Raw genomic sequence first — 25,965 nt, 5'->3', positions numbered from 1 at the left:
AACCTAACTAACCGAAGGACATCACACACATTCATGCCCTAGTCAGGATTCGAACCTGCAACCGCAGTGGTCACGCAGTTCCAGATCGTACCGAGGAAAAACAAACTCCATTTAAGGGCGGACATGGTCCCCAAGGATAGATTTTTTACTTGTGTCAACCCGTTGTGCCTTCCAGAACGACAAGTTCACCCAGGGAATGCCACGAAAACGTTCCACAGACCATAACGCTCCCTTCTCCAGCCTGGACCCATCCGACGATTGTTGCACAGTGTTTGCTTTCAGACGTTTCACGCCGATGGATCATAAAACGTGATTCATCTGAAAAGGCGGCGCTGGCGTGCTGGTGGCTATCACGGAAACAACAGGTTTGCGATTATATCGTTTTCTTTTTATTTCGCAGCAGTGTAAACTAACTGCAAAAACCGCTCAAAGTAACAGATTTCCGAAATAACTGATTTTCGATTTTTTATTCCCGTTATTTCCATTAATAAAAGCAGAAATCGAGGATTGAAAATTTTTGACTCGCACAGTTTCAGGGTACACAGAATCGAAATATTAAATTAAATAAGCAAATAAAGGAAAATTTAGCCCGCCCACCATTCACTGCTTTTCTTGAAAGTGATAAGTGATGGAATCCTACAAAAAATCACAAGCATTTTCCTGCTGATTCTAATTTTTTGGAACTCTGCTCAAAAACCATGTTGTAATCGGAAATTATAACACTAGTTGCGCATTACGAACAGTCAGTGGTTCAAATGGCTCTAAGCACTATGGGACTTAACATCTGAGGTCATCAATCATCATCATCAGGTCATCATCATACTTAGAACTACTTAAACCTAACTAACCTAAGAACATCACACAAAGCCATGCCCGAGGCAGGATTCGAACCTGCGACCGTAGCAGCGCGGTTCCGGACTGAATCACCTAGAACCGCTCGGCCACAGCGGCCGGCTAGCAGTCAGTGCTAAAGGTGAAAACTGAGGTTGGAGAAGTCTGTCTTTCGCATTGATTTGTCCGCTTTCAAGGGCTATAAGCAGCTAAAGGCATATTATGTAAGCACAGCTAGCGGATGAGCTACTTTCTATTTTTTATTATATACTATGAGTGAGTTGTTAAGTTTTTAATTTGTTGTTGCTACCATAATTTCTTTCCTCTTTTATTATTTCATAGAAATGGTAGACAAATCTTTAATATTTTAAAGCAAATGAAGCACTGTACATCATTGCTACACCACTTCTCAAAAATATTTGCAGTTTGGGGTTGGTGCTATTCCGCAATACAACAGATGTCTGCGATGACTACACTATAGGCCAGGGGTTGTCAACCTTTTCCGCCTGCCGCCGACTTTTGTATCTCTATTAGCGGTAAAATTTTCTAACTGCCCACCGGTTCCACAGTGATGGAGATTTAGAAAATAGGGAAATAACATTACTTTGTAAAATTTACAAAACAGAGTTACAGAAAGTTAAAGAATGTAACAATAATTACTTACAAAAATATTTTTCAAACTTTTTTGAAAACTTAATGAAAATGTTTTCGAAACCCATTCTGCTTACCGCCCACGTTGAAAGCTGGAACGTCCACTAGTGGTCGGTAGGGACCAGGGTGACTACCACTGGTACAGGCGATGAGGGAGCAGGTCTTCCACACTGCACGTAGGTGCATACCTTAAGCCATGACATACAGCCAACAAGGACAGTATTGTCTCAGCAATGCTCTACCAGTTCTTTTCTTAAGTGTTTGTTGCTCGTTTCTGTTGGCATTGTTATTAAAAAAGCAGTGGTTGACTTGGTTGAAAAGGCTCTGAGTACTATGGGACTTAACTTCTCAGGTCATCAGTCCCCTAGAAGTTAGAACTACTTAAACCTAACTAACCTAAGGACATCACACACATCCATGCCCGAGACAGGATTCGAACCTGCGACCGTAACGGTCGCGCGGTTCCAGACTGTAGCGCCTAGAATCACTCGGCCACTCTGGCCGGCAGCAGTGGTTGCTTTTCCCATTTTCTATAATAATGCAATGTTTCAAACCAATGTAAAATTACACATAAAAATGAATCCTTTTTAGAAAAAGGTTTATTTAAAAGAGAAAATTTTACACTGCTACTATGGATAATTGATATTTCGGTTTTTTAAACAGTTATCAGTAAAAATAAAAGCTAGGTGTTATAACTGAGACCAAACAAATAATACCAGTTATTCAGAACTCAAATACCGGTATCGGTTTTAACCAGTCGTTTTTATCCCACCCCTAGTTCACCCCCCTCATCTCTGTCCCATGGAGCACCACAGTTCCTTCGGCGCCAGTTTTAGATAGCGCCATTTTGCCATGCAACAGTATGCTTCAACTCAGTGGTGTATCGAGAGGGAGGGGTGGCGAGGGGGTCTATTATCGCCCAGGCGCCACTTGGAGGGGTGCCAAGCAGCCTCTAAGACTAACATGATTTCCAGAAAATGTGTTACTATTAGAGTAAATTCAATATATCTTATTGCTATATGTTGACATCAATAAAGTGTAGTGTCATACCCTGGGCACTGAGGATTCGTGTTTTTATTGCGTATCTGACTGGTCTATGTTTTGATATTTTGGAAAAACCTTTCTAACTAGAAGGGCTCAGTCGACGGTGCCACATCCAGTTATGGTTGTTAATTCACTGGGTGAGATTCCTACAGTGACTGCTCTAATCAAAGAGGAACATCAATCCTATATTGAAGTTAGACTCCTTGAAGACATTATCATTGATGACCTGATTCGTAACATTAATGGAACTGACCATCATTAAAGTGTGTTGTGACAGTAAAATATGTGCTTCAACTGGCATTTAATTTCGATGGTGTCGAAAATTGTTTAAGGTACTGTCAGTTCATCTACAGGACAAGAAACGGAAAAGACGTTCGGGGCTGTCAATGTCAGTAATGTTACGACTCACCTATTCACATTGCCCCTGGACGGCTGATTTTCAGGTGGTCGCGTCAGACATTGATGAGAAGAATGGGGAGAAGTTTGCTGCCGAACTGAGGAAGGAATTTGGTGAGGGAAACGCCATCTTTGTCAAGGCTGACGTTACTAGCTCCGACTCGCTGGAAGGTAAGTATATCTCTTCTAGTCTGCTGTAGCCTAGTATAGTGTAGCCTAGCCTAGTGCAGTTTCTTAGTAGCTCACAAGTCTGGACTGGATGAGCCTTCCTCTCATGTCCCACTTGGCATCAGATGACGTTGCCTCAGCATTGAGAACAATCTTGACCCTAGCTGTAGGTTACTAGGACTGAAAGATGGAAAGCTCTACATTGACACTTACGTTTATATTCCGCAAGTCATTCTATGGTGTGTGGCTCATCACTCTCTGAGCATGGTAGGTAACTCAACATCGACTCTACGGAGAAGTTTCTCTAACCCAAAGAAAATCCACATGCCTAGCCACATATACTGTGCCACCCAAGTAGTTGCTTCCTTCATGTAGTCCTCCTTCCTCATTGCCTATTGGAGAGGGATTACAATTCTCCACGCGAGACAGGAGGTCAAAAAATTCCCATCTGAATTGGTCGCAAGATCGTCCAAGAACTTCCACATCAATCAGAGGCCTCTCTTGGATGTATCACATTCAGGATGTCGTGCAGATACCAAATTCTGCTGTCCTTCCTATAAGGATAACCTCCAGTCCTCTGGCACTAAGACGCAAACGTTGGCTTCCATTTCTTAACCTCGCTCCCTGTTGTGGGCGACCATGAGCGCTCACAGGGAACAATGACAGCCCAGAGCCAGTTGCGGTGCCTGGTAGCACCCTTGCTGCTGGTCCACAACTAAGCGTCCTGCTTCTGACGGCAACTCCTGCCTAGTGGCAGCTTCATTTATGAGTTTTCATTCTCTCTGTTGAGTGTAGGCTACACTTGTGACTGCTGGTGACACTTTTGCTATCGTGGGCATCATCCATGGTAACTCTAGTAAAGCTCTTGCTAATCTACACCAGTTGTTAAATAATTTGTCACTAGTTTTCACTGTGACAAGTCTTTCTCTCACACTGATTTTTACTTTGTGAATATTTTCAGTCTTTTATTTGCAGTTTAAGAGTCTTTAACTGTATAGAGCTCCTCGTCCAGACCCTGAAGCTCAAGGGGTGTCGATCAGCTTTCCTGCCATCCTCTGTCATCCACCCTCATGCGGATGTGTTATAGAACGGCATGTGATCAGCATATCGGTCTTCTGACTGTTTTGGCGACTTACCAGGTCTTGGAGCAGCTACTGATTCAAGTAGTTCCTCAGTTGGCATCATTAGGCTGATTCCTCCCTATCAGACCTCTTACCAAGGAAAAATCTTTGACAGTGCAACGAATCGAACGCTTGTCCTCCGCATTTTATCCATTGATGCTGACCACTCAGTTACTTAACCTGATTACTTAACTGTAACATTCAGTTTCAATAAGCAGAGTGCAGATGTGATCTGAAACATTATGACCACTTCCCTTCACGAGATTGAATGTCACCTGGTGGCACTGTGGTCACAAGACACGGTAAGGTTCAAATGGCTCTGAGCACTATGGGACTCAACTGCTGTGGTCATAAGTCCCCTAGAACTTAGAACTACTTAAACCTAACTAACCTAAGGACAGCACACAACACCCAGCCATCACGAGGCAGAGAAAATCCCTGACCCCGCCGGGAATCGAACCCGGGAACCCGGGCGTGGGAAGCGAGAACGCTACCGCACGACCACGAGATGCGGGCGAGACACGGTAAGGCAAGCATACAGGGTGAACATTAATGAAAGCGACAAGCTGAAAGAACAGATTCCTGACTAGAAATGGAGGAAAAATATCCTATGAACATGTGTCCGGAAATGCATCGTTGCCATGGTAGACAGCGCTGACGAATGACTGATCATGTGCCGTGTGTTCCTTGCGTGTTGCAGGCTGTGTGATTGAAAAAGCACACTGTAAGCAGCAGAATGGTCCGGCGTTCATGTTGGTAACAAGCTGAGATGCTGATTCTGTATGGTCAAGCAGATGGAAACGGTCGAGAGACAGCACAGCTGTACCAAAACAAGTACCCTCACAGACACCAACCACATTACATACCATTTTGAGCCCTTTTTGGGCATTTGTGTGATCATGACTCCTTCAGACAGACGAACATGCAGGGAGGTGGTGAACTTTGTAATCACCGGATTCAGAGAACCAGGCTCTACCGGGTATGGAGACAAATCCTACTATAAGCTTCGGATAAAATGGTGTAAGACAAAGTACGATATTTGTAACATGCATGACAACTGCTACTATACCTATCATGTGCAACGAGTGCAAGTTTTATCAGCAGCGCATTTCCCTTTACGGAAAGGATTTTGTTGATGGTTTTTGCATCAGACCATCACAATTATGAGATTTCTGTCAACATTCCTCTGTACCAATGAAGCAACCCTTATTAGAACTAACATCGTCAGTCTGCATAATCGTCATCTGTGGGCTACAGACAATATTCAGGGAATGACTGAGGCATCTCATCAGCAACAGTACAGCATCAGTGTGGGGGCAGGGATTCTTAGCGACCACACACTTCGACCAGTTATTATTCCACAACGTCTCAGTGGAAGAATGTACCTGGACTTCCTGCAAAATACTCTTCCTGGGCTTCTTGAGAATGTGCCTTTGGCAATACGACGCGTTATGTCGTTTCTGCCTGGTGGAGCACCAACCCACTTCTGCATTAATAAAACATTCTCGGGTTTCAAGCCGCGTCAAGTGGTTTACTGCCCACGAGCTTTCGGCAGAGATCTCCTCTGCCATTGTCAAGTGGATGACTGTCGTGTGGTTGTCATTGCCGTGCTTAGATAGCCGCACCGTCGCTCGTGACGTCACTGGTGCTCGGTTCCGCACCATATATGGTAATGTTTTGGCCGCGCGACCGCCGGGCCCGCTTCAACTCCCTCAACACCGGATCCCACGCTGTACTCAGCTGCAATCCACCGTCTCTATTGAAAGTGTTGTCAGAAATTCTAATCTCTATGGCCTCGTTATCACTCTATCCCAGAAGCCATTAGTCCGCTTAATAATAGACTTCTCATCGAATGCAATTCGGTGTCCGTTTCCCAGAGCATGTTCTGCTACAGCTGAGTTTTCGGGATAGCGCAGACGGTAACACCTTTCATGTTTTATGCTGCGCCGTTCAATAGTGCGAACAGTCTGGTCGACATATAACTGCCCACATCCACACGGTATCTTGTAAATTCCTGGCGTTCTGAGGCCAATGTCATCTTTCACAGATTTCATTAGTTGCCGGATCTTTGCCGGAGGCCTGAAGATTGTGTCTATTCTATGCCTCTTCAGGAGCCGACTAATCTTCCCTATTGTCGAACCACAAAACGGTGAGAATACAACCTGCTTGGTGTCTTCTTCAGACGTCTTCTTCCTTTGAGGCTTGGATGACACTGCTTGTGAGATCTGTTTTTTGTTGTAACCGTTTTCCTTAAAAACTTCGCGAAAGTGGCTCGATTCTCTCGGCAAGTTTTCAGCGTCTGAGACGGTTTCAGCTCGATGCACTAAGGTCCTCAGAAGTGACTGTTACTGTGCTGGGTGATGGAAGCTGGTGGCGTGCAGATACCGATGCGTGTGGGTGGGCTTGCGGTAAACGCTATGGCTTAGAGACCCATTGGGTTTATGACGGACAAGCACGTCCAAGAACGGCAGGGAACCCTCTTTCTCTACTTCCATTGTGAAGTTGATGTGGTCGTGGATGCTGTTGAGGTGCTCCAGGAACTCTTCTAACTTTTCTTGTCCATGAGGCCAAATGACGAAGGTATCGTCGACGTAGCGATAAAAACAGCTCGGCTTCGCAGGAGCCGTGTCCAAGGCGATGTCTTCGAAATGCTCCATAAAGAGGTTGGCTACTACTGGAGCTAATGGACTTCCCATCGCCACGCCGTCAGTTTGATTAAAATATTCTCCATCATGTAAGAAATATGATGACGTCATACTGTGCTTAAATAAATCCACGATGGTGTCGTCAAAAAGCTGCGACAGTAAGTCAATAGAGTCTGTGATGGGGACACACGTGAATAAAGAAACCACATCGAAGCTGACCATAATATTCCCTTCAGCAGGTCGCAGACCTTTAATCCGATTGATGAAGTCCGCCGTATTCTTTATATGGTGTCCACGGTGGATTGTAGCTGAGTGCAGCGTGGGATCCGGTGTTGAGGCAGTTGAAGCAGGCCCGGCGGTCGCGCGGCCGAAACATTACCATATATGGTGCGGGACCGAGCACCAGTGACGTCACGAGCAACGGCGCGGCTGTATAAGCACGACAATGACAACCACACGACAGTCATCCACTTGACAATGGCATAGGAGATCTCTGCCGAAAGCTCGTGGGCAGCAAACCACTTGACGCGGCTTAAAACCCGAGAATGTTTTATTAACGGATATCGCCGCGAAAGCATGCATTCGTACATTTCTGCATTATAGTTCACTGACACCTCAACAATGTCTTCCCCAGATGGCGGACAGGATCTGGAGGCCCTCTAGCATGGCTTGCTGGATCACTGGACCTAAACCCCTGGATTTTGTTTCCTGTCGTACAGCCTTTCAACAGCGTGTTCACGACACCTGTGAAGCCATTTGATGCCATTAGGAGAGAGGCTGTAACATACGAGTGTGGCAACCCATGAAGCGACGTGTGAACGAGTGGATAGCGTCCCATAGAGGCCACTTTCAACATTTGTTGTGACATGGATGCGATGCAACCGTGTACTGTGTTCCGGGATACCTGTTGTGCACGCGCACGTTCCATTTCTGGACACATGTTCATAAGAACATTTTTCCTCCACTTCCAGTCAGCGATCCGTCCCTGCAGTTTTTCGGTTTTATTAATGTTCACACTGTATAAGTGGAGCAGAGCCGAATGAGTAATCATTATAGCAATGATACAAGCAGAAAATGGTGAATGGCTCAGTGTCTGCTAATAAGCATCTCGTAAATGGCATAGCTGATCATGTGCTACTGTCGTGAGTGTCCAGGGAAGTGACAAGGATGCTGAAACCACGATTGGACTATGAGGTGTTGGCGTTCATGCCTCATCACAGAACACAGACGTCAGAGGCTTGCCTGCTCTTCAAAGAAAGATAGCCGGCCATTTGTGGCAGATCTGGCGACACAGTGCAATGCAAGGGCAGGTTATAGGAATCGAAGGCATCATGGTGTCTGACGACTGCGTGAACATTATTGTGGACGACCTGAATACCTTCATGCCTGACATCTTCCTCTACAGCGATGGTCTCGTTCAGCAAGATAACTGTCGGTACAAGGTTAGAATCACGCTACACTGATTTGAGGAGCATGATAGTGAACTCATTGAGATGTCATCGCCACACAGTTCCCTGGTCCGAGTCTGGCAGAACATGCCTGGGACATTACTTGTCACCAACTTCACAGCGAGAAACTACCAGCCTGTAATTTACAGGAACTGTGTGACCTCTGCATAGACATCTGATGTTGCATATTTCTGGAATCCTACCAATGCCTTCCATGCTATGAAGAATCGCTGCTATATTGTGTTCCAACCCATTATTAAGCAGGTGATCATAATGTTTTGGCAGAACAATGTACGTACACACACACACACACATACAGTTACTGGTGGGGAGTTGAGCAAGCTCACGAATGCATGATGGAATATGCGTAGAGGAATGGCAAAAGGTTACAAAAGTCTTGAACAACGGCCTGTACAATGTTCGCGAAGTGACATCGCAGATCTTCCTGACCATCCCTTCCTAGGCTTAAAATATCTGGTGTAAACAAGTCTTCACGTTTCAGTGACAGAGACAGTGGATATTCTTATTATTATAGTGGCGACAGTAGCATTCAATTTCTGCCCAAGACCTAATATGTAATGTTAACAATTTTTTTTAATCCAGTCCTAAGAAATTTCGCTTCTACGAGAGTTGCCCGTCAGAAACTGTGTGCATTCCGTTTTTAGTGTTTTACCCATCTACAGAAGCTTCAGTTGTATACAGGGTGATCGAAAAGTCAGTATAAATTTGAAAACTGAATAAATCACGGAATAGTGTAGATAGTGAGGTACAAATTGACACACATACTTGGAATGACATGGGGTTTTATTAGAACAAAAAATATACAAAAGTTCAAAAAAGGTACGACAGATGGCGCTTCATCTGATCAGAATAGCAATAATTAGCATAACAAAGTAAGACGAAGCAAAGATGATGTTCTTTACAGGAAATGCTCAATATATCCACCATCATTCCTCAACAATAGCTGTAGTCGAGGAATAATGTTGTGAACAGCACTGTAAAGCGTTTCCGGAGTTCTGGTGAGGCATTGGCGTCTTTCAGCATCCCTAGAGATGTCGGTCGATCACGATACGCTTGCGACTTCAGGTAACCCCAAAGCCAATAATCGCACGGACTGAGGTCTGGGGACCTGGGAGTCCAAGCATGACGAAAGTGGCAGCTGAGCACACGATCATCACAGAAGACGTGCGCAAGAGGTCTTTCACGCATCTAGCAATATGGGGTGATTCTAATAAAACCCCACGTCATTCCAAGCAGGTTTGTCAATTTTTACCTCTCTATCTACATTATTCCGTAGTTTATTAAGTTTTCAAATTTATACTGACTCTTTGATCACCCGGTATATCGAAATAATCAGCAACCAGCTGTATGAAAGAAATTTATTTTCTTCGCTGGTTTGAGGCACATAATGCCCTTCTTCAGAAGGTTGTACCTATCGCATTATTTGCCAGTGTCAACTGACACTCGCAAATAATGCGATGGATATAATCTTCTGAAGAAGGGCACCAAGTGACTGAAACTCGTTAAGATATTCAATTTCGTTTATGCAACGCATTGCGTTTTGTTGTAGTTTCTATATAGGTAGTCAGATAATGTAGCAGGGAGACGGGCCTAAGTCGCGGCAGAGCTCGCGGACGGGGCAGAACACGCGGCTGCTACTCCTCTTGTGTTGCAGAGGCCTTCAAAGCCGCCAAGTCGACGTTCGGCCGGCTGGACATCTTGGTGAACAACGCGGGCGTCCTGCAGGAGGACCGCTGGCAGAAGGCGGTCGACATCAACGTGGTGAGTCTCGCCTCGCCTTCTCCTTTCTCGCCTTCTCTTCCTTTCTCTCTCCACCGTCTCCGCACTCCGATCTGGCAGCTCACTGTGGCTGCAGGTCAGACCCAGTAAGACGCGGCCTGGATAATCCAGCGTGGCAGGCTGGCGCCGACGTCACGAGAGACCCCTAGCGGCCAGGCGTGACTGTCCAGGGGAACCACTCCAGCCTCACATTCGTACTCTGTGCCATAGGTAAACGTATGTTTCGGAATCAACTGTGATTCTTGGCGCCGATCTATAAGCGAGGTGTTTATGGGAAGAATATCCTTAATTTATTGACGTGATATTTATGAAGTACTGGACAAAGCTTGTCAACCGACATACAGGGCGAGAAATGTAAGACATATCATCTCTGTTATTTCAAGGCTTCGAAACAAGGCTTTCGTCAGATGATAGTAGGCAGAAGGACGCCTAAGTTTGTCGTGTGTTTAATCCTCTTTAATTTGTGTATCAACCGAGATACTGATGCAAGTACAATTATTTTGAATTGCTTGATGTACCAGTTTTAAGTCTTAGAAAGACCTTGAGAAGACAAGTACGATAATTCAGCACTTGTTGGTATTTGCTGCGAAACTATTAAAAAAAGTGTCTGAGAAATGTGCTAAAATTCTATGAAAGCTTTCTTTGCGCTGCAAACACCGCTTATGCAGCAAGAAGACACACCTGCACTACTAAGAGGAAACGTATTTCCTCTTGATCCTACTTTATACCACACATATTCGAGGTTAGCTACGTTTTTGTAAAGGAAATACTGCATATGCAAACTTTTTTTAAAAAAAAATATTTGCTATTTTCTTTTAGGCTGTTATGTATATAAAAGAACAGGCCGAATGATGCACATGAACTGGAATGAATATAGCACATTTTAACATAATTTCAAAATGGTTCAAATGGCTCTGAGCACTATGGGATTTAACATCTGAGGTCATTAGTCCCCTAGAACTTAGAACTACTTAAACCAAACTAACCTAAGGACATCACACACATCCATGCCAGAGGCAGGATTCGAACCTGCGAGCGTAGCGGTCGTGCGGTTCCAGACTGAAGCGCCTAGAACCGCTCGGCCACATCGGCTGGCTAACATAATTTCAAATGTGTTAATAATAACTAAGCATTATGTGTTTGAGAGGGAAAAAAACCTACATAAAATAATAATAATAATAACAATAACTTAAAGTGTATAGCTGCCTTGATCGGAAGGCTCATTGTTTTTATTTATTTTTTGTTAGGAAGGAACTGGTAGGTTCGTCTCCCTGTTTCTGCCCTGTCCAGATTTCTTGCCATTCTGTATCAATGCATGCCTTTATTTCCTTTTTCGATAAGGCTCTTGTGCCCAGTATCTCCTGTGCCTTATCATACTCGCGCTTTCTAAGTCAATATTGTGCACCTCTCTTTCTTACTGCTAGGTCTAGCAGTAGCATGCCTAATATCACGAGCATGATTAACTGCCTGGTAAAGTGCTTGGTTACCATGGAGCGGGCTCCGGTTCGATTCCGTGCCGGATTGGAAATTTTCTCCGCTCGTGGACTAGGTGTTGACTCTTGCTTTCATCGTTACATCCTCATCAACGGAACGTAAGTCGCCCAATGTGGCGTCGTCTGAAATAAGTCTGGTATTTGGCGGCCGAATTTTCCCAGATGGGGGCTCCTGGCCGACGATGCCACACGGTTATTTCATTCTTTTTTGTCAGATGCAGGAGTACACTACCCTGCGCTTGCCGTACAGAATGTGTTGTCCTCACCTTTTTGGCGATATGATCGCAAACGCTCGACCCGTTTCCCACAACAGCGCTATGGTACGTTGTTAATGCACTTAGTGGCAGCTGAAAACTTCTTTCACCAATTGTTGCTATTTTATTCAGGATATTAATGCCTCTCTGGCAGACGTTTCCCGCATGTGCATGAAACTTTCGCTTTTCGTCGATGTTAATTCCAAGGCACTTATCTGCTGCTTTTCATTTCACAGGTTGGTCATTTACTCTGATTGTGGGATTTCTCGTTTTTGATAACGTTCCTTTTAGTAACATATAAACTGTTTTGTGATCTCGTATCATTAGTTTGTTCCCTACACATCAGTTAATTAGTCTTTCAAAAACTTACCCTACTATTTTACTCTAAGTTAACCCTTGCGTTGGCAGATGCTATAGTTAGCAGATCGTCTGCGTGAGTGTTCTTTATACTCTGAAGATGGTTCAGTAATGGCCCTATGCTGACACCCCAGAACTCTATACGAGAAACAGAGTCCTGTGGGCAGCCATTTGGGATTTCCTTTGCAATTTTCTTTCCAGGGCATACTAACTGCAACTGCCTGTGTTTGCAATAACTTCGTAGTTTTTAGAGAGGCACTTAGGACAGTCTACCTCCCTCTTTTGAATAGAACACGCCACCACAAATTATCAAACGGCCTAGCTACACAAGTCATTATGCCTATAACATACTTGTCGTCTGAGGTGTTCACAATACTCATCGCGTGATTTATCGCATCTTCCGTGGATTTTCCTTTCCTGAAACCGTACTGCAGGGGGCTTATACCTACTAACTGTCTGTGGTGCCTTAGGCGGCGACACAGCTTTTCCTGTACTGTGGTTGGAGCATTTACCGAACAAATCGGCCCGTAAGATTCCGGTTCTCTTGAGTCTTTGTCTTCCCCTTTTTTCAGTATAATGATATTCGCTATTTTCCAAATTCTGGGCACCCGACCCTGCAAAAGACATTGGTTTAATAACACTGTTATATAATTTGGTTCACTAGCTGTTGCGGCACTTCTGCCAGTATTTTGGCAGGACCTGGTGCTTTCTTCTTCTTTAACTTCATTATGGCCAGTCTTACTTCCTCCAGGACAAAGAGAATCAAAACACTGTTATTCTCATGCTGCTCTAGTAATTCAGAGCGAAGATGCTAATGGTACTCAGTGTCTTCCATCGTTGTATCGTCTGGCAACAAAGCTCTGAGTCTCCCAGTCTGTTGTCATCGTGCTGACGCATTGTCTCAGTGTTGACAATACAGTGGGTGATATATCCTTGTTTGTTGCGAGTTTGTATGGAAATCACCAATATCTGTTACCATATGGTCCTTTAGGTACACCTCCGATATTACTCCTGTTGTTTGCTGTAGCAGTTCTTTACATTGTTGTTTGAATATTCGACAGGAAGCTTGGCCTTCTTTGTGGATCTGTTTCCCCTAAGGATCTTTGGTAGTGTCTACTCGCCTGCCTTGCTCTGCGTCTTAAGGACTATAGGGCGGACTCAAGGGAATTTTAAACCATTTTGACTTCCTAACAAATGTTGGAATCGGCTTGTCTTGCGCTGTCTGCAACGTTCGCAACAATTCGTCCGCTTAGGCGTCAACATAAAATCCGCTTTCTTGTGGTGATTGTCATCTTTAATTCTGCCTTGAAAAGTTCCCAATTCGCCTTGCGTACACCGTATAATCACTCGGGCTGGATGTTAGTGTCTAAGCCATTATGTGCGTTTGTAATTGTGAAGTAAATGAGACTACGGTCACTTGTAAGTCCACCACAGACCTTCCAGTTGGTAATGTGGACTCTGACTTTCGAGTTTGTGAGGCTGATATCTACATTTGTTGCCACACCTGTGCGATTTTGGAAAGTGGGTGAGTTGAGAGGCCTATTCATGACATGAAAGCCACGTTCTTGTACAGCATCGTGAAGGCAGAGTCCTCTTTCATCCGTGATTCTATTATGTTGATTTCGCGTTTGCATCGAATACGAAAATGTGTCTGTCGTGTCGAACCAGTACTGCTGTTGTTCTTAAATTTTTTATGAGTGGGTGTATCTCCTGACTGTATTAAAAATATTGTTTAGTTCCAAAAATTTTTCCCAAGGCAGTACCGAGCGAGGTGGCGCAGTGGTTAGCACACTGGACTCGCATTCGGGAGGACGACGGTTCAATCCCGTCTCCGGCCATCCTGATTTAGGTTTTCCGTGATTTCCCTAAATCGCTTCAGGCAAATGCCGGGATGGTTCCTTTGAAAGGGCACGGCCGATTTCCTTCCCCATCCTTCCCTCACCCGAGCTTGCGCTCCGTCTCTAACGACCTCGTTGTCGACGGGACGTTAAACACAAAATCTCCCCCCTCCCCCCCCCCCCCCCCAAGGCAGTCATTATTTCTACTGTCACCGCGTGTTCGTCACAAGTTAAAAATCTTTGTCACTGTTATTTCTTTATGTGGTACCACAACTGCGGCCATTGGATGATGATGTTATGATCTGTGCTGCAAGTGGCATGTGGTGTAACGCCTCGTTTCTGGAATATGGCGCTTGTATACCTCGTATGTGTAGATTCAACTCTTCAAAGTTTCCCTAGTTCTTACATCACCATTTATCTGGGCGATTTTAATCATTTGTCTCTGTTTCATTGCCGTTGGGGAGCGATTTGACTGTAAGTGAAATCTACGGGAACCTAGTGAGCACTTAGCTATGGTGCCAGACTTACCTGTTATCATATACATCGACCATGTGTCTTCACTAGTTGCCTGTACAGATGCTCAATATTAGGTGTGTTCTACCTCCTCTTGAAGACGACGCAAGAAGAGCCTGCACTTTCTTTGTATATGTAGGCAAGCAACTGCTAGCAAACACTATTTGTCAAAAGCACCTGGATACTAATATGTATCGCGAAATTGACCACTAGGTGTCACTAGAGGCGTACCCGCCAGTATATAAGGAGCAGGGAGTATCCTGTGTCAGTAGAGAAGCAGTAAGAACAGAATGGCTCACTCAGGAGAGCTCAGTGTCTTCGAACATGATCCAGTCATTCGACGTCACCAGAATAACAAATCCATCAGAGACATTTCAACCCTTCTAAAGTTGCTCAAGTCGACTGTTGTTGATGCGATCTTGATGTGGAGATGCGAAGGAACAACACCAACTAAACCAAGATTAGGCAGACCTCGTGTACTGACGGACAGGGCCCATCGAGCATTGCAGACCGTGTTCGTAAATAATCGCACGAAATTAGAGGAAGGAATCACTTGAGAGTTCGAAAGAGTTGCCAGTGATTCATCGAGCACAATGACTGTCTGGGTACGATGGTCGAACAGCTCCTCATAAGGCACGCATTTCTGTTCTCAGTACTAAGCGACGCTTAAGGTGGAATAAAGAGTGGCTCCATTGAACAATGGATAAATGGAAATGAGTGATGTGAATTGATGAATCTCGCTATATCCTGTGCTAACCCGATGTAAGGTTTTGGTTTGGCGAATGCCTGGAGAACTTTACCCGCCATCATGTTTAGTATCATAAGTGAAGTACGGAGGAGGTGGTTTTACGGTATGATGGCGTCTTGTGTGGTTAGGGTGTGACTTCCTCATTGTACTTAAGAAAACATTAAATGTGGTAGGATATGAACACACTGTGTACAGTAGAGGAACAGTTCAAAGACAATGATTGTATCAGCGTGACTGTATCCTATTATAAAGCAGTATCTGTTACACAATGTTTTGTGAATATTAACGTTCATGAAATGGACTGGCCTGCCAAGATTACCGACTGAACTCAATTGAAAATATTTGGGACGAATTAGAACGTCGACTTCGCTCCAGACCCTAGCATCCAACATCACTGCGCTCTCTGCTTCTGGCTGTTGAGGAAGAATGGGCAGCCATTACTCCACACACAGACACCTCACTGAAAGTTGCGACCAGCAGAGTTTTAGTTGTCATAAAGACAAATCGTGGACACATCCTCATAATACGTGTCAGGATGTATTTGATCTGGCAGCATAACGGAACGGGTTTCGGAAAACTATACCAAATGTCTGAACGTCCTCGACGATAAGTGAAGAGCTGTTGGGGAAATAAGTAAATGCTTTACACAACGCGGAGCGCAGCCTGAAGCGGTACTTGGCAGTGTTTTCTCTGATTCTGAGCAACAACCAATTCCGGACGCCTTCCCTTTCAAGGCTACATTGCGATGTAGTGCAAGATACTCTTGGACGTCAAAACTCTAGTAGTGAGTCGTGTTCAGAATGCACCCCTTTAGAAAGGATCTGGACTCAGGTACACATCAATCCTGAACAGCAGTCTGTACAAAAAATGGTTCAAATGGCTCTGAGCACTATGGGACTCAACTGCTGTGGTCATAAGTCCCCTAGAACTTAGAACTACTTAAACCTAACTAACCTAAGGACAGCACACAACACCTAGCCATCACGAGGCAGAGAAAATCCCTGACCCCGCCGGGAATCGAACCCGGGAACCCGGGCGTGGGAAGCGAGAACGCTACCGCACGACCACGAGATGCGGTCAGGACATCACTTTGAATCTATGTTCGTTTGTAAGTTAAGTATCTTTCGATAATTTCGAGTAATTTTACATAAATATTGTGTAAATGTGTCTGAAATGTATATTTTGTCTGTATATTGTTTAATTTCTCATGGCTGCAAAATATTGACAGGAATTACGTATAGAAGACCGAAAAAGCTGACAGAAGCCAAACTGGTGGAAGATCACTTTCGTTTCCAAAGAAATCTGGAAACACGTAAGGCACTTCTCACGCTTACAAGGAACTCCTTGAGCGCGAGGTCGCAGAAGGCCAATGATGTTTACGGCATTCGACGCCCCACATATTGTTCACTACCCAGCCACAATATTGACTACTAATGGCAACACGGGCGGGACCGGAGGTATCTAATGGTGAGCACAGCATGAGGCTACGGAGCATACATGAACTGCTTAATCGACGAGCAACTCACAGTGCTAGAGGTGTTGACAGAAGCAGAGCAACAGCAATGATAAACAAGGCAAACATTGCATTATGCCTACAGCAACAGTTGCCGAAGTTGACATTTCTTCGGAAAGGAACCCAACGAATTTCGCAGACTGAGAAAGAAATGGCAGATGAAATATCAGCGTTTCTGCAAGGTGAGTCAGTGGAATTGTGGTGTCGTATGTACATGAACAGTACAATGATGACGATACGTGCTTAATAAATGAAGGTGATACTTAAAACAGGTGTCGGGTCATGTAGTTCATCGTCCTTGTTGCACAGGGAGGCACAAATCCCGTCTCCAGTGTAACATAGTGAACGACAATCGTCTAACTAATGGGTGCTAAACATAATTACGTACATGCAAGATCATCCGCAGCATAGTAAGAAAAATTATCAACAGATTTCGAATAAGTGCTTAGCATTGAAATAACTTCCGGGAATTCAGCCAGGTAACACTTTCAGCGATCGCCGATATTTCGGCGGGAGAACACCCCGCCATTTTCGAGGCAAACTGCAGCGGACAGGCGGCGTACATGCAAATTTAAAACCTCGGTTCTCGGACTGAAGCAGGAAAGATAACACACACACTGAACACTAGTGCCACCAGAGATGACTAAAGTCAGAGCTATCGATAGTGAGACTTTGAATTCGCAGGTGAGGTAGCATTGATTCTGTCCCTCTGTTTTTTGACAAGAGAGAGAGCCGGATTCCAAACAGAGTTTAAACAGAAACCTCCATCCCTGTTAACGAGGTTGCTCGCAAATTTAATCTCAACTGCCTCCCTAATAACACTCTCCCAATAGCTGGACGCGCATGCCAATATCTCGGTGTTATTATATAACATGGGGTGACCAGTATCCAAGCAATGTTCGGCAATAGCAGATCTACTTGGCTGCTGCAATCGTGTGTGCCGTTTACGCTCAGTACATCGGTCCTCCACGGTCCTGACAGTTTGACCAATATATGCCATGCCGCAGCTATAAGGAATACGATGCTGTGCACTCCACCGCTCCATATCACTGTCACACTCGAAATGGCAGCTCATTAGTACACAATTGCGTCATTGTACTACGCAAGTCAAATTACGCTATGGACGCTGCCGCACCGTACATATATTTGTAAAAGAAGACAACGCAATGAATTTTAAATAACAAACACCTTCAAAATTTGTGAGTGGCCAATAACCGACCAACACGTCAATGACAATTGCAAATACAGGACAAACTTTTCGGATAGGGAGTTTTGCACACTGACAAGCCGGGTGTTATTTTCAGAACAAATTATTAACACCATACAAAGTAATCTTGACCTGGCAGAAAATTTTTGAGAATAATGACAATTTAACTGACCCCCAAAAGTTCATTATTAAACGCAGAAGCAATAATAAAATACATTGATCAATATCCAAAACAAGAGACTTAGCTGTATCACAGAGAGGAAGCTGTTCTTCTTGCACCTTTCGAATTTACAGACTTGGCCAAGCGACGCTGGAAACTACACCTTAAACGTGGCCGGGACAATGATACATAGAACATCAACAGGTTTAATCACGCGCATGCCCGCCCAACTAGGATCCGGGATGTAACGATTTTAGTGCGGCCTATTTAACCTAAGGACATAACACACATCCATGCCCGAGGCAGGATTCGAACCTGCGACCACCTTTACAAATAACTGTTTAGGTCTGACCCAATACATCAGTTGTTTTGCAGTTCCATTGATTAATAGCCAAAGAAGTTGCCCGTGTACTTGTTGACGGGTTCTCTTCAACCTGACACAGTACGGCCTCTTCCAGTTCGGGTGTGCGGCGTCTCTTGGAACATTACAGTCACGCCTGCTGACGGTGAAGGTACCCTTTCTCAAAGACGTGGCGTAATTGTGACGGAAAGGTTATGCGATGAAGTCAGATGTTGTGAAGAACGAACTTGATAAAGGCGACGGGCAGCTCTTCCATTAACGCGAACTTCGCCATTCAGAAGGACAATGTCGTCGTATTCTGCGAACGTGTACTCAACCATGTTGTCTAACACCCACAGACCGACAAGTGAATGAGGCTCGATCCAGGCCAGAGAGGTAGGATAGACGCCAAATGGCATCAGCCGATCCGACTTAGCCAACTCTCCCCCCACCATGACTATCCTACTGCATACCTACCTAGCAAAAACATCGTTTCAAACGGCCTGTAGCACGGAAGTGGCACGTCTGGGGATATGGGTTCCTATTCAAAATATTATGTACCCAATCCTGTCTACAAGTCCTTAGAGGTTGTAATGGGAATTCCAGAACATCCTGTATTATGTTACTTTTCTTACCTTCGTATTGCGCAACTAGGACAACAACAACTGCTCACCTTACAATGCTAAGCATGAATTTGAACTTCATAGATCTTGAGAAAACACGTGCTGCTGTCGGGAAAACAGCTAATAACTTATGTTAGAACTATCGTGAACCTTTACAAGTTGGCAGAATGTGTCATCAAAATGGGGAAAGAAATTTCTAGGGAGGTATTTAGAGTAATTGATGGTTCAAATGGCTCTGAGCACTATGGGACTTAACATCTGGGGTCATCAGTCCCCTAGAACTTACAACTACTTAAACCTAACTAACCTAAGGACATCACACACATCCATGCCCAAGGCAGGATTCGAACCTGCGACCGTAGCGGTCGCGGGGTTCCAGACTGAAGCGCCTAGAACCGCTCGGCCACATCGGCCGGCAGAGTAATTGAAAGCCTGGAACAAAGATGCTGCCTAACTTCCTCACTGTTTAAGATGTATGTGCAGAAGGCGCTGGATGTGTGATATAGAAAGTGAATCGGCATGGGAACGGAAGTAGGGAACCTGTGTATGACACAATTTTCTATACTGTTAATCAGGTCGTCGCAGCAAACGATGAAGATCTTACACGCTTAGGAAGTTGTTGAAGGTATATAAAAAAGTGGGATTTTGAAAATTAATTTTGAGAAAATGGAATAGCTACGTTGAAGAGACAAGGGAAGTAAAATGCATACTGGGGGACATCAAATTAAAGTGTGTGAACAGTTTAAATAAGTGGGTAGTATCCTACCACGTGGTGAAGACAGGGATCCCCAACGAAGGATCAGGCAAAAGGGGGATTACACAAATCCACTGTCGAACTAATAAAAATTTATGGTTCAAATGGCTCTGAGCACTATGGAACTTAACATCTGTGGTCATCAGTCCCCTAGAACTTAGAACTACTTAAACCTAACTAACCTAAGGACACCACACACATCCATGCCCGAGGCAGGATTCGAACCTGCGTCCGTAGCTGTCACGAGGTTCCAAACTGAAGCGCCTAGAACCGCACGGCCACACCGGCCGGCTAAAAAAAAAATTATGGAAGTGAATGTTAGTAACTCACAGAAAGAAAGAGAAAGAGACTTAGAGCTCAAGAAATAGACCACTTGAGAAGAGTATGTAGAATTTCGCGGATTGATTGCGTATAAGATGAGGAAATAAGAGAAAAGACGCAGACCCATTGTAGTATTACGGACAGAATAGAAGAAAGACAGCTAGGATGGTTAGGAATGTCAAGAAATGAAAGAAGACAGATGGCCAAAGAGAGGACTTTCATCGCAGCCTACTAAGAGCAGAAAAGAGGAAGACTGCGGAAACGGCGGCTAAGGGGTATCCAAGAAGCAATGGAGAAAAGAGGAATAGAAGAGGCTGAGGAAGAAGGTGAGGTCGAAGCGTTTGGCGACAGAGATGCGTTGACAGTTGTAGGGCCCTCGCGACAAGAAGACGTTGCGTTTTCGTATTTTCCCAGTACTATTCATCTTGTCCTCTTATTGTCTTTTCCTTTACTCCGTCCATCTTGTTCCTGATTTCTTCCTTCTTTAGGTCTTAAAAGCGTTCTAATTTGTTTTTTTATTCATAAAATATTTTCTTTCTCGTATTTGCGATTACACTGTTTTACATTTTGCTGTATTATTATGTGGTGAGATACAGCGAGGAATTGTCGCGCTGTCCACAGAAAGGCACGGTGCACGGCGTGCTGCTGGCTTTGAAGCACATGGGGAAGGCAGCAGGCGGAGATCCCGGGCTGGTGGTCAACCTGTCGTCCATCGCGGGCCTGCACCCCACCCCTCACGTGCCCGTCTACTGCGCCACCAAGCACGCTGTGGCCGCGCTATCTCGCTCCTACGGGGTAAGCACCTCACTGTGACTTGTAAAGCTAAACGTCAACTAACTCCCAGCTAGCAACTGTTTGTGGGTTCAAGCCCGTGGCAGCGGTTCTGCGTGACGTGCATTCGACAAGTCCTTTCCAGAAATATGTGACACTTGTGTCTACACACAGGTCACACAATACTCGTAGATTATGGAGTAGTGGTTTGTGAGCATGGAACTGCCATCCGATGGCAACCCGACTGTGTTCATCGCGTTCAGATTAGCTGCAAAACGTGCGCTGAATGGTGTGCTCCAAAACACTTGTGCCTGTACCAGCACTGTACTCTGTCACCAGATATTCCACAGATCTCCACCTATCCTTCTTTACTGAACGGGCAAGTCGACGCCATCAACATTCTGTGATTGGATGTGGACGTCCAACTCCCTGTCGCCCACTCGTTGTTTCACGGTCCTTCAACGAAACGAGCAGGGTACTAGCCCCGTTATGTCCAGGATGCTCATTTCCAGATGCTATTTCATAACAAATTTCCCATCAGTGTATTTCGACATTGGCAGCCAGTATCTTTGACAGAATGATTCCCGATTTGTATCTGCTCCACTTATATCGACTGCAACATTACCAGATGGTATTCAGTCTCCCAGTGGGAATAATGTTTTGACTATAAGACTTTTCCTATGGCTCCATCCACGTATGCACTCAACACATATACTGAGCACAACTCCTCCTCTGCGTCCACCTTTTCATGCCTCTGTCTTTCCACTTCATCCTCCCACCTGTCTATCTATCACCTACTACCCACTCTCTCCATCTCTTCATCTCCTCCTCCTGCTCTCTTTGTCCATTTCCTCCACTCCCTCCATCTGATGATATCTTCCACTCACCTCAACAAATGTGTGTGAAATCTTATGGGACTTAACTGCTAAGGTCATCAGTCCATAAGCTTACATATTACTTAACCTAAATTATCCTAAGGACAAACACACACATCCATGACCGAGGGAGGACTCGAACCTCCTCTGGGACCAGCCGCACAGTCCACTCACCTCCCTCTGACCATATCCTCCTCTTCCTCTATCTTTCCATCTCCACCACTACTCTTCCTTTTCACCTGCCTCTACATCTTCCATCTGCCTCATGCATCTACCCCTCCACCCCACTCTCTGTCCATTTCCTCTTCCCCCTCGCTCTGTCCATTCCCCCCTCCCTTAACCCATCTCAACCTGTCCCCAGCCATTTTTGTCAGCATGTATAGCCTCTGTAACACAGTTCAACAAAGTAAGCTGATGTTAATCCCACAACATGCCTGTCATGAAGGGCAAGCTATTCATCAGAGGCTTGGAAATCACTTATTTACCCTGCATCTACAGGCTACCATGCAAAGCAGATCGACAAAGCAGGCTGATACTTCTCCAAGACAACTTGCCTCTCATGCAGGACAGCCTCCATGCTGTGGTCAAGAAAACCGTTTCCTGCCTCTGCCATGTAGTCTACGCTGTGAAGCAGGTTGTGGTAGAGTGCTATTGTTCCCACACAACATACCTGCTATGCAGGGGAGCCTATATACCAGTGGCTGGAAAAATACATTTTTGCCCATAAATCTTCTCCTATTGGAGCTAGGAATTTATAAACCCTATAATACTAATACTCATAAGACATGGTGTTTCTATTCCAAACTTGGCTGAAACCAATGCAGGGGTTTGGGAGCTAATCCTTTTGTGTAGATATATATTACAATTAATATCAAAGACAAGCACCTGACAGAGTTGGAAAGGATATCCATTTGGCTGGCTGGTTGAATGATGCAATATTCAGGTTTGGGGGTATTCGGATGTGACAGTGGCCTGATGTTGGATTACATGGAAACCTGAAGCAGGCATAATCGTGTATCACTATTAATACCAAAAACTGAAACAGGTGCCCAATAATAGGAGTAAAAACATTTCGATAAATTTAGGTCAGCTAATGAGCCTTTTACAAGATAATTGCAAAATTGTTGTTATGAGTCACCACTGACTATGATATGAAATATTGTCCTAGTTAGCACAAATGAATTGGACTTGCGCAAATTTCACCTGTGGCCTCCCTGAAATAGAAACACAATAGCGCTTCAGAATGTCACATGTTACAGTTTACTGTACACTTGTACCTTTTAGAGGAAGTGTTCCATATACCAGGTTTAGATGCACTTGTCTCTGCAGTGAGTTACAAATTTTCTCATGCTGCTTGCATCATCTCATAAATCATGACAGGACTGTGCAATTCGCAGTTACAGTTCTTCAACCATACACTGAGAGTGATGTACACTTTACACTTTGAATGGCCCCCCGAGCGTTGAGGCCTGGAGATCTAGGCTGCCAAGATACAGCACACGCTGGATCTACGTGTTTTGGACTGCACTGGCGCATTAGATGTCATCTTACATCAGCAGCAAAATGTGTTGGAGTCCCATAACTCACGTACCATATTTCCTAATCGTGGGTCCTGGGTGAAATGTGAGTCCAGCTAGATGTGAACTCTACTTTACATTTCAAATTCGTTTGTTCTAAGTAGGGCCACCATCTAACAACAGAGGGCCAGACTGGAGCAGACGAATGGCACTGCACACAGAGGAGGACCTGAGCACGTAAGGCCCACAGAGCACAGGGCGTAGCAAAACGGCACTCAGAGTTCTCCATCAGCAGATTTTATTTCACAGACTAGTAAATATGTCCACTTTAAAACAAATCGACTTCTTTTCTGTTACTGTTATTTTTATTTCAAAGTTAAGTTATTTTTTTTAGTTCCACAACGCTTAGTCTTTCGTTACCTGCAAGCCTCAACTCTATGTTGAAAAAATGTTCCAGTGAACTTGCTTCTTCAAACGAGCTGTTTGGAAGACAATTCAGAACGTCTTTTACGAACCACTACTAACTTCACTGGGGAAGCTTTAGAAGAGTTTAAAAGTCCTGATGTTTTTGTTAGTGTGGTGATATCCAATGACTAGTCCATGTTCCAAGCCACTGAGCTCTCATGATCGACCGGTTCTGCTGTCACTGCACTTCTAGTGACAACACAACTCCTCCCGCCTCCTACACTGGTGGCTCCACCTCTCATGATATCTAGTGGTCAATTCCACTTTATATAGGGGTGTCCGGATACTTTTGATCAACGACTGAGAGACCTGGGCACTTCATGAATATACGAGACCAAAGAGGGCAGACGAAATCAGATCACTTACTGATGTGAAGGACATCCTGTAGAGAACGGCGACTATGAAATGGAAATGGGCTGCCCCAGTTGCCAAAGAAATGACGACCTATGGATAGTGGCAGTGCTGGAATGGAGTCCAAGAGACAGGGGCACATCACGAGGAAGAACCCCAGACCGATGGGACAAAGACCTGCGGAAGATCGCTGCAGTCAACTGGCTATTTAAGGCTGATGGGTGAGGAATCTATAAAGCATTCAAGTAAAGTATTTTCAAGCTATTTGCACACTGAAACATTACCAAGAGATGGTAATAAAACCAAAATAGTTCTAGTACATAAGAAAGGTTATATTAAAGATATAAAGATTTATCGTCCAGCAGTAGTATGTCCGCTCTGTACAAAGTTTTCACTAGAATTTTGAGTACCAGAAAGAGCGCCACACTTGACCTGGTTCAGGCCACAGAGAAAGCTGGGTTTCGTAGAGGATTTAATATATTTGACCATATCCTTATTCTGTACAAAAGAATTAGCAGAACAAATGAATACCATCTATCTCTTTGACTTGTATTTATAAATTCTGAAAAGGCTTTCGATTCGATCAATCACATGGTTATTTTTTAGCCTTTAACAGAACAAAGAACAGGGCTATATTAAAAACTTATATATCAGGATTGTTTGTGTGGCCATCCTCCGCAGCAAGCATATAAATATTTGTTTTGTAAATAAAACTGCCTTTTCCTGTTGCTAGTTACTTTATTTATCCCAAATGCGTTTCGCCTTCTTCTGTTCTAAGGCATCATCAGTGGGATCTATAACGATACAGTTTTGTTAGTTATAGATTATCAAACAGTTCACTTCGCGATTTTTTTGTAAAAAAATAATTTCTTACGATTAATCGTCAGTAATTATTTTTTTACAAAAAAATCGCGAAGTGAACTGTTTGATAATCTATAACTAACAAAACTGTATCGTTATAGATCCCACTGATGATGCCTTAGAACAGAAGAAGGCGAAACGCATGTGGGATAAATAAAGTAACTAGCAGCAGGAAAAGGCAGTTTTATTTACAAAACAAATAATTATATACGAGGGCCTGTTCAAAATTAATGCCTCCATTTTTTGTTTCAATGTCGTTTCAGGTATCACATGTCATGAATATTACTCGGTTGACTTTCCCGAATCGTTGACTCAATTTGCAACCCTCTGCCGCCAGAGGACTCCGGACTGTAGTGTTTAACATGGTGGGTTGTAACGTAACTATGTCCGTCTGTACACCAGGGCAAAAATGGCGGTCATACTGCACACCAGAGGGGCGAGATCACGTCCGCAGCCCCGTGATGCCCGTCAAGAATTGTTGAATCGCACAGGATGTGACAACAGTGCCAAAGGTTGTCAAGAATGTCTTCTTGTTGCTCATCGCGCTGTGAACTCTCGTTTTCGACCACTAAACGTGTGCGAATTAACGTCCCAAGGAAAGGGGTGGTTCCATTGACTCCATTTACTGTACTCCCTGAGGCCTATTCGTTTGGAATCTGAGCAGCGGTGTGTCTGAAATGTTTTCCTCGCCGACCCATATGAAAAACGCATGTTTTCAACGCTGAAAGTCGCGGTTCTGACCTCCACCGCGGAGACGTCAGAAGAATGGGTGAAATGCGGGTATGAGGGCCTGTGATGACCTTCCCATTGTGTGGCACGTACATGGTGACGTTGGGAAGAATAGTGGTGAAATCTGGTGCCAATGTGACGTCATTAATCCACTTTACACGTGACTGGACT

General features: G+C 44.5%; 1 protein-coding gene across 1 annotated transcript in view; it reads left to right on the top strand.

Moving 5' to 3' along the window:
• Positions 1-25,965, top strand: part of LOC126234385 (15-hydroxyprostaglandin dehydrogenase [NAD(+)]-like) — a 74,064-nt gene that overhangs the window by 23,044 nt on the left and 25,055 nt on the right. Inside the window, exons 3-5 of the mRNA XM_049943072.1 lie at positions 2,970-3,093; positions 9,980-10,086; positions 20,847-21,020. Coding sequence (XP_049799029.1) covers positions 2,970-3,093; positions 9,980-10,086; positions 20,847-21,020 — 405 coding nt within the window. The remainder of the gene's footprint in view (positions 1-2,969; positions 3,094-9,979; positions 10,087-20,846; positions 21,021-25,965) is intronic.

The sequence above is a fragment of the Schistocerca nitens genome, chromosome 2 (assembly GCF_023898315.1).
Source record: "Schistocerca nitens isolate TAMUIC-IGC-003100 chromosome 2, iqSchNite1.1, whole genome shotgun sequence".
Lineage (NCBI taxonomy): Eukaryota > Metazoa > Arthropoda > Insecta > Orthoptera > Acrididae > Schistocerca > Schistocerca nitens.
The sequence above is the reverse complement of the archived record's forward strand: the minus strand, read 5'-3'. Positions and strand labels throughout refer to the sequence as shown.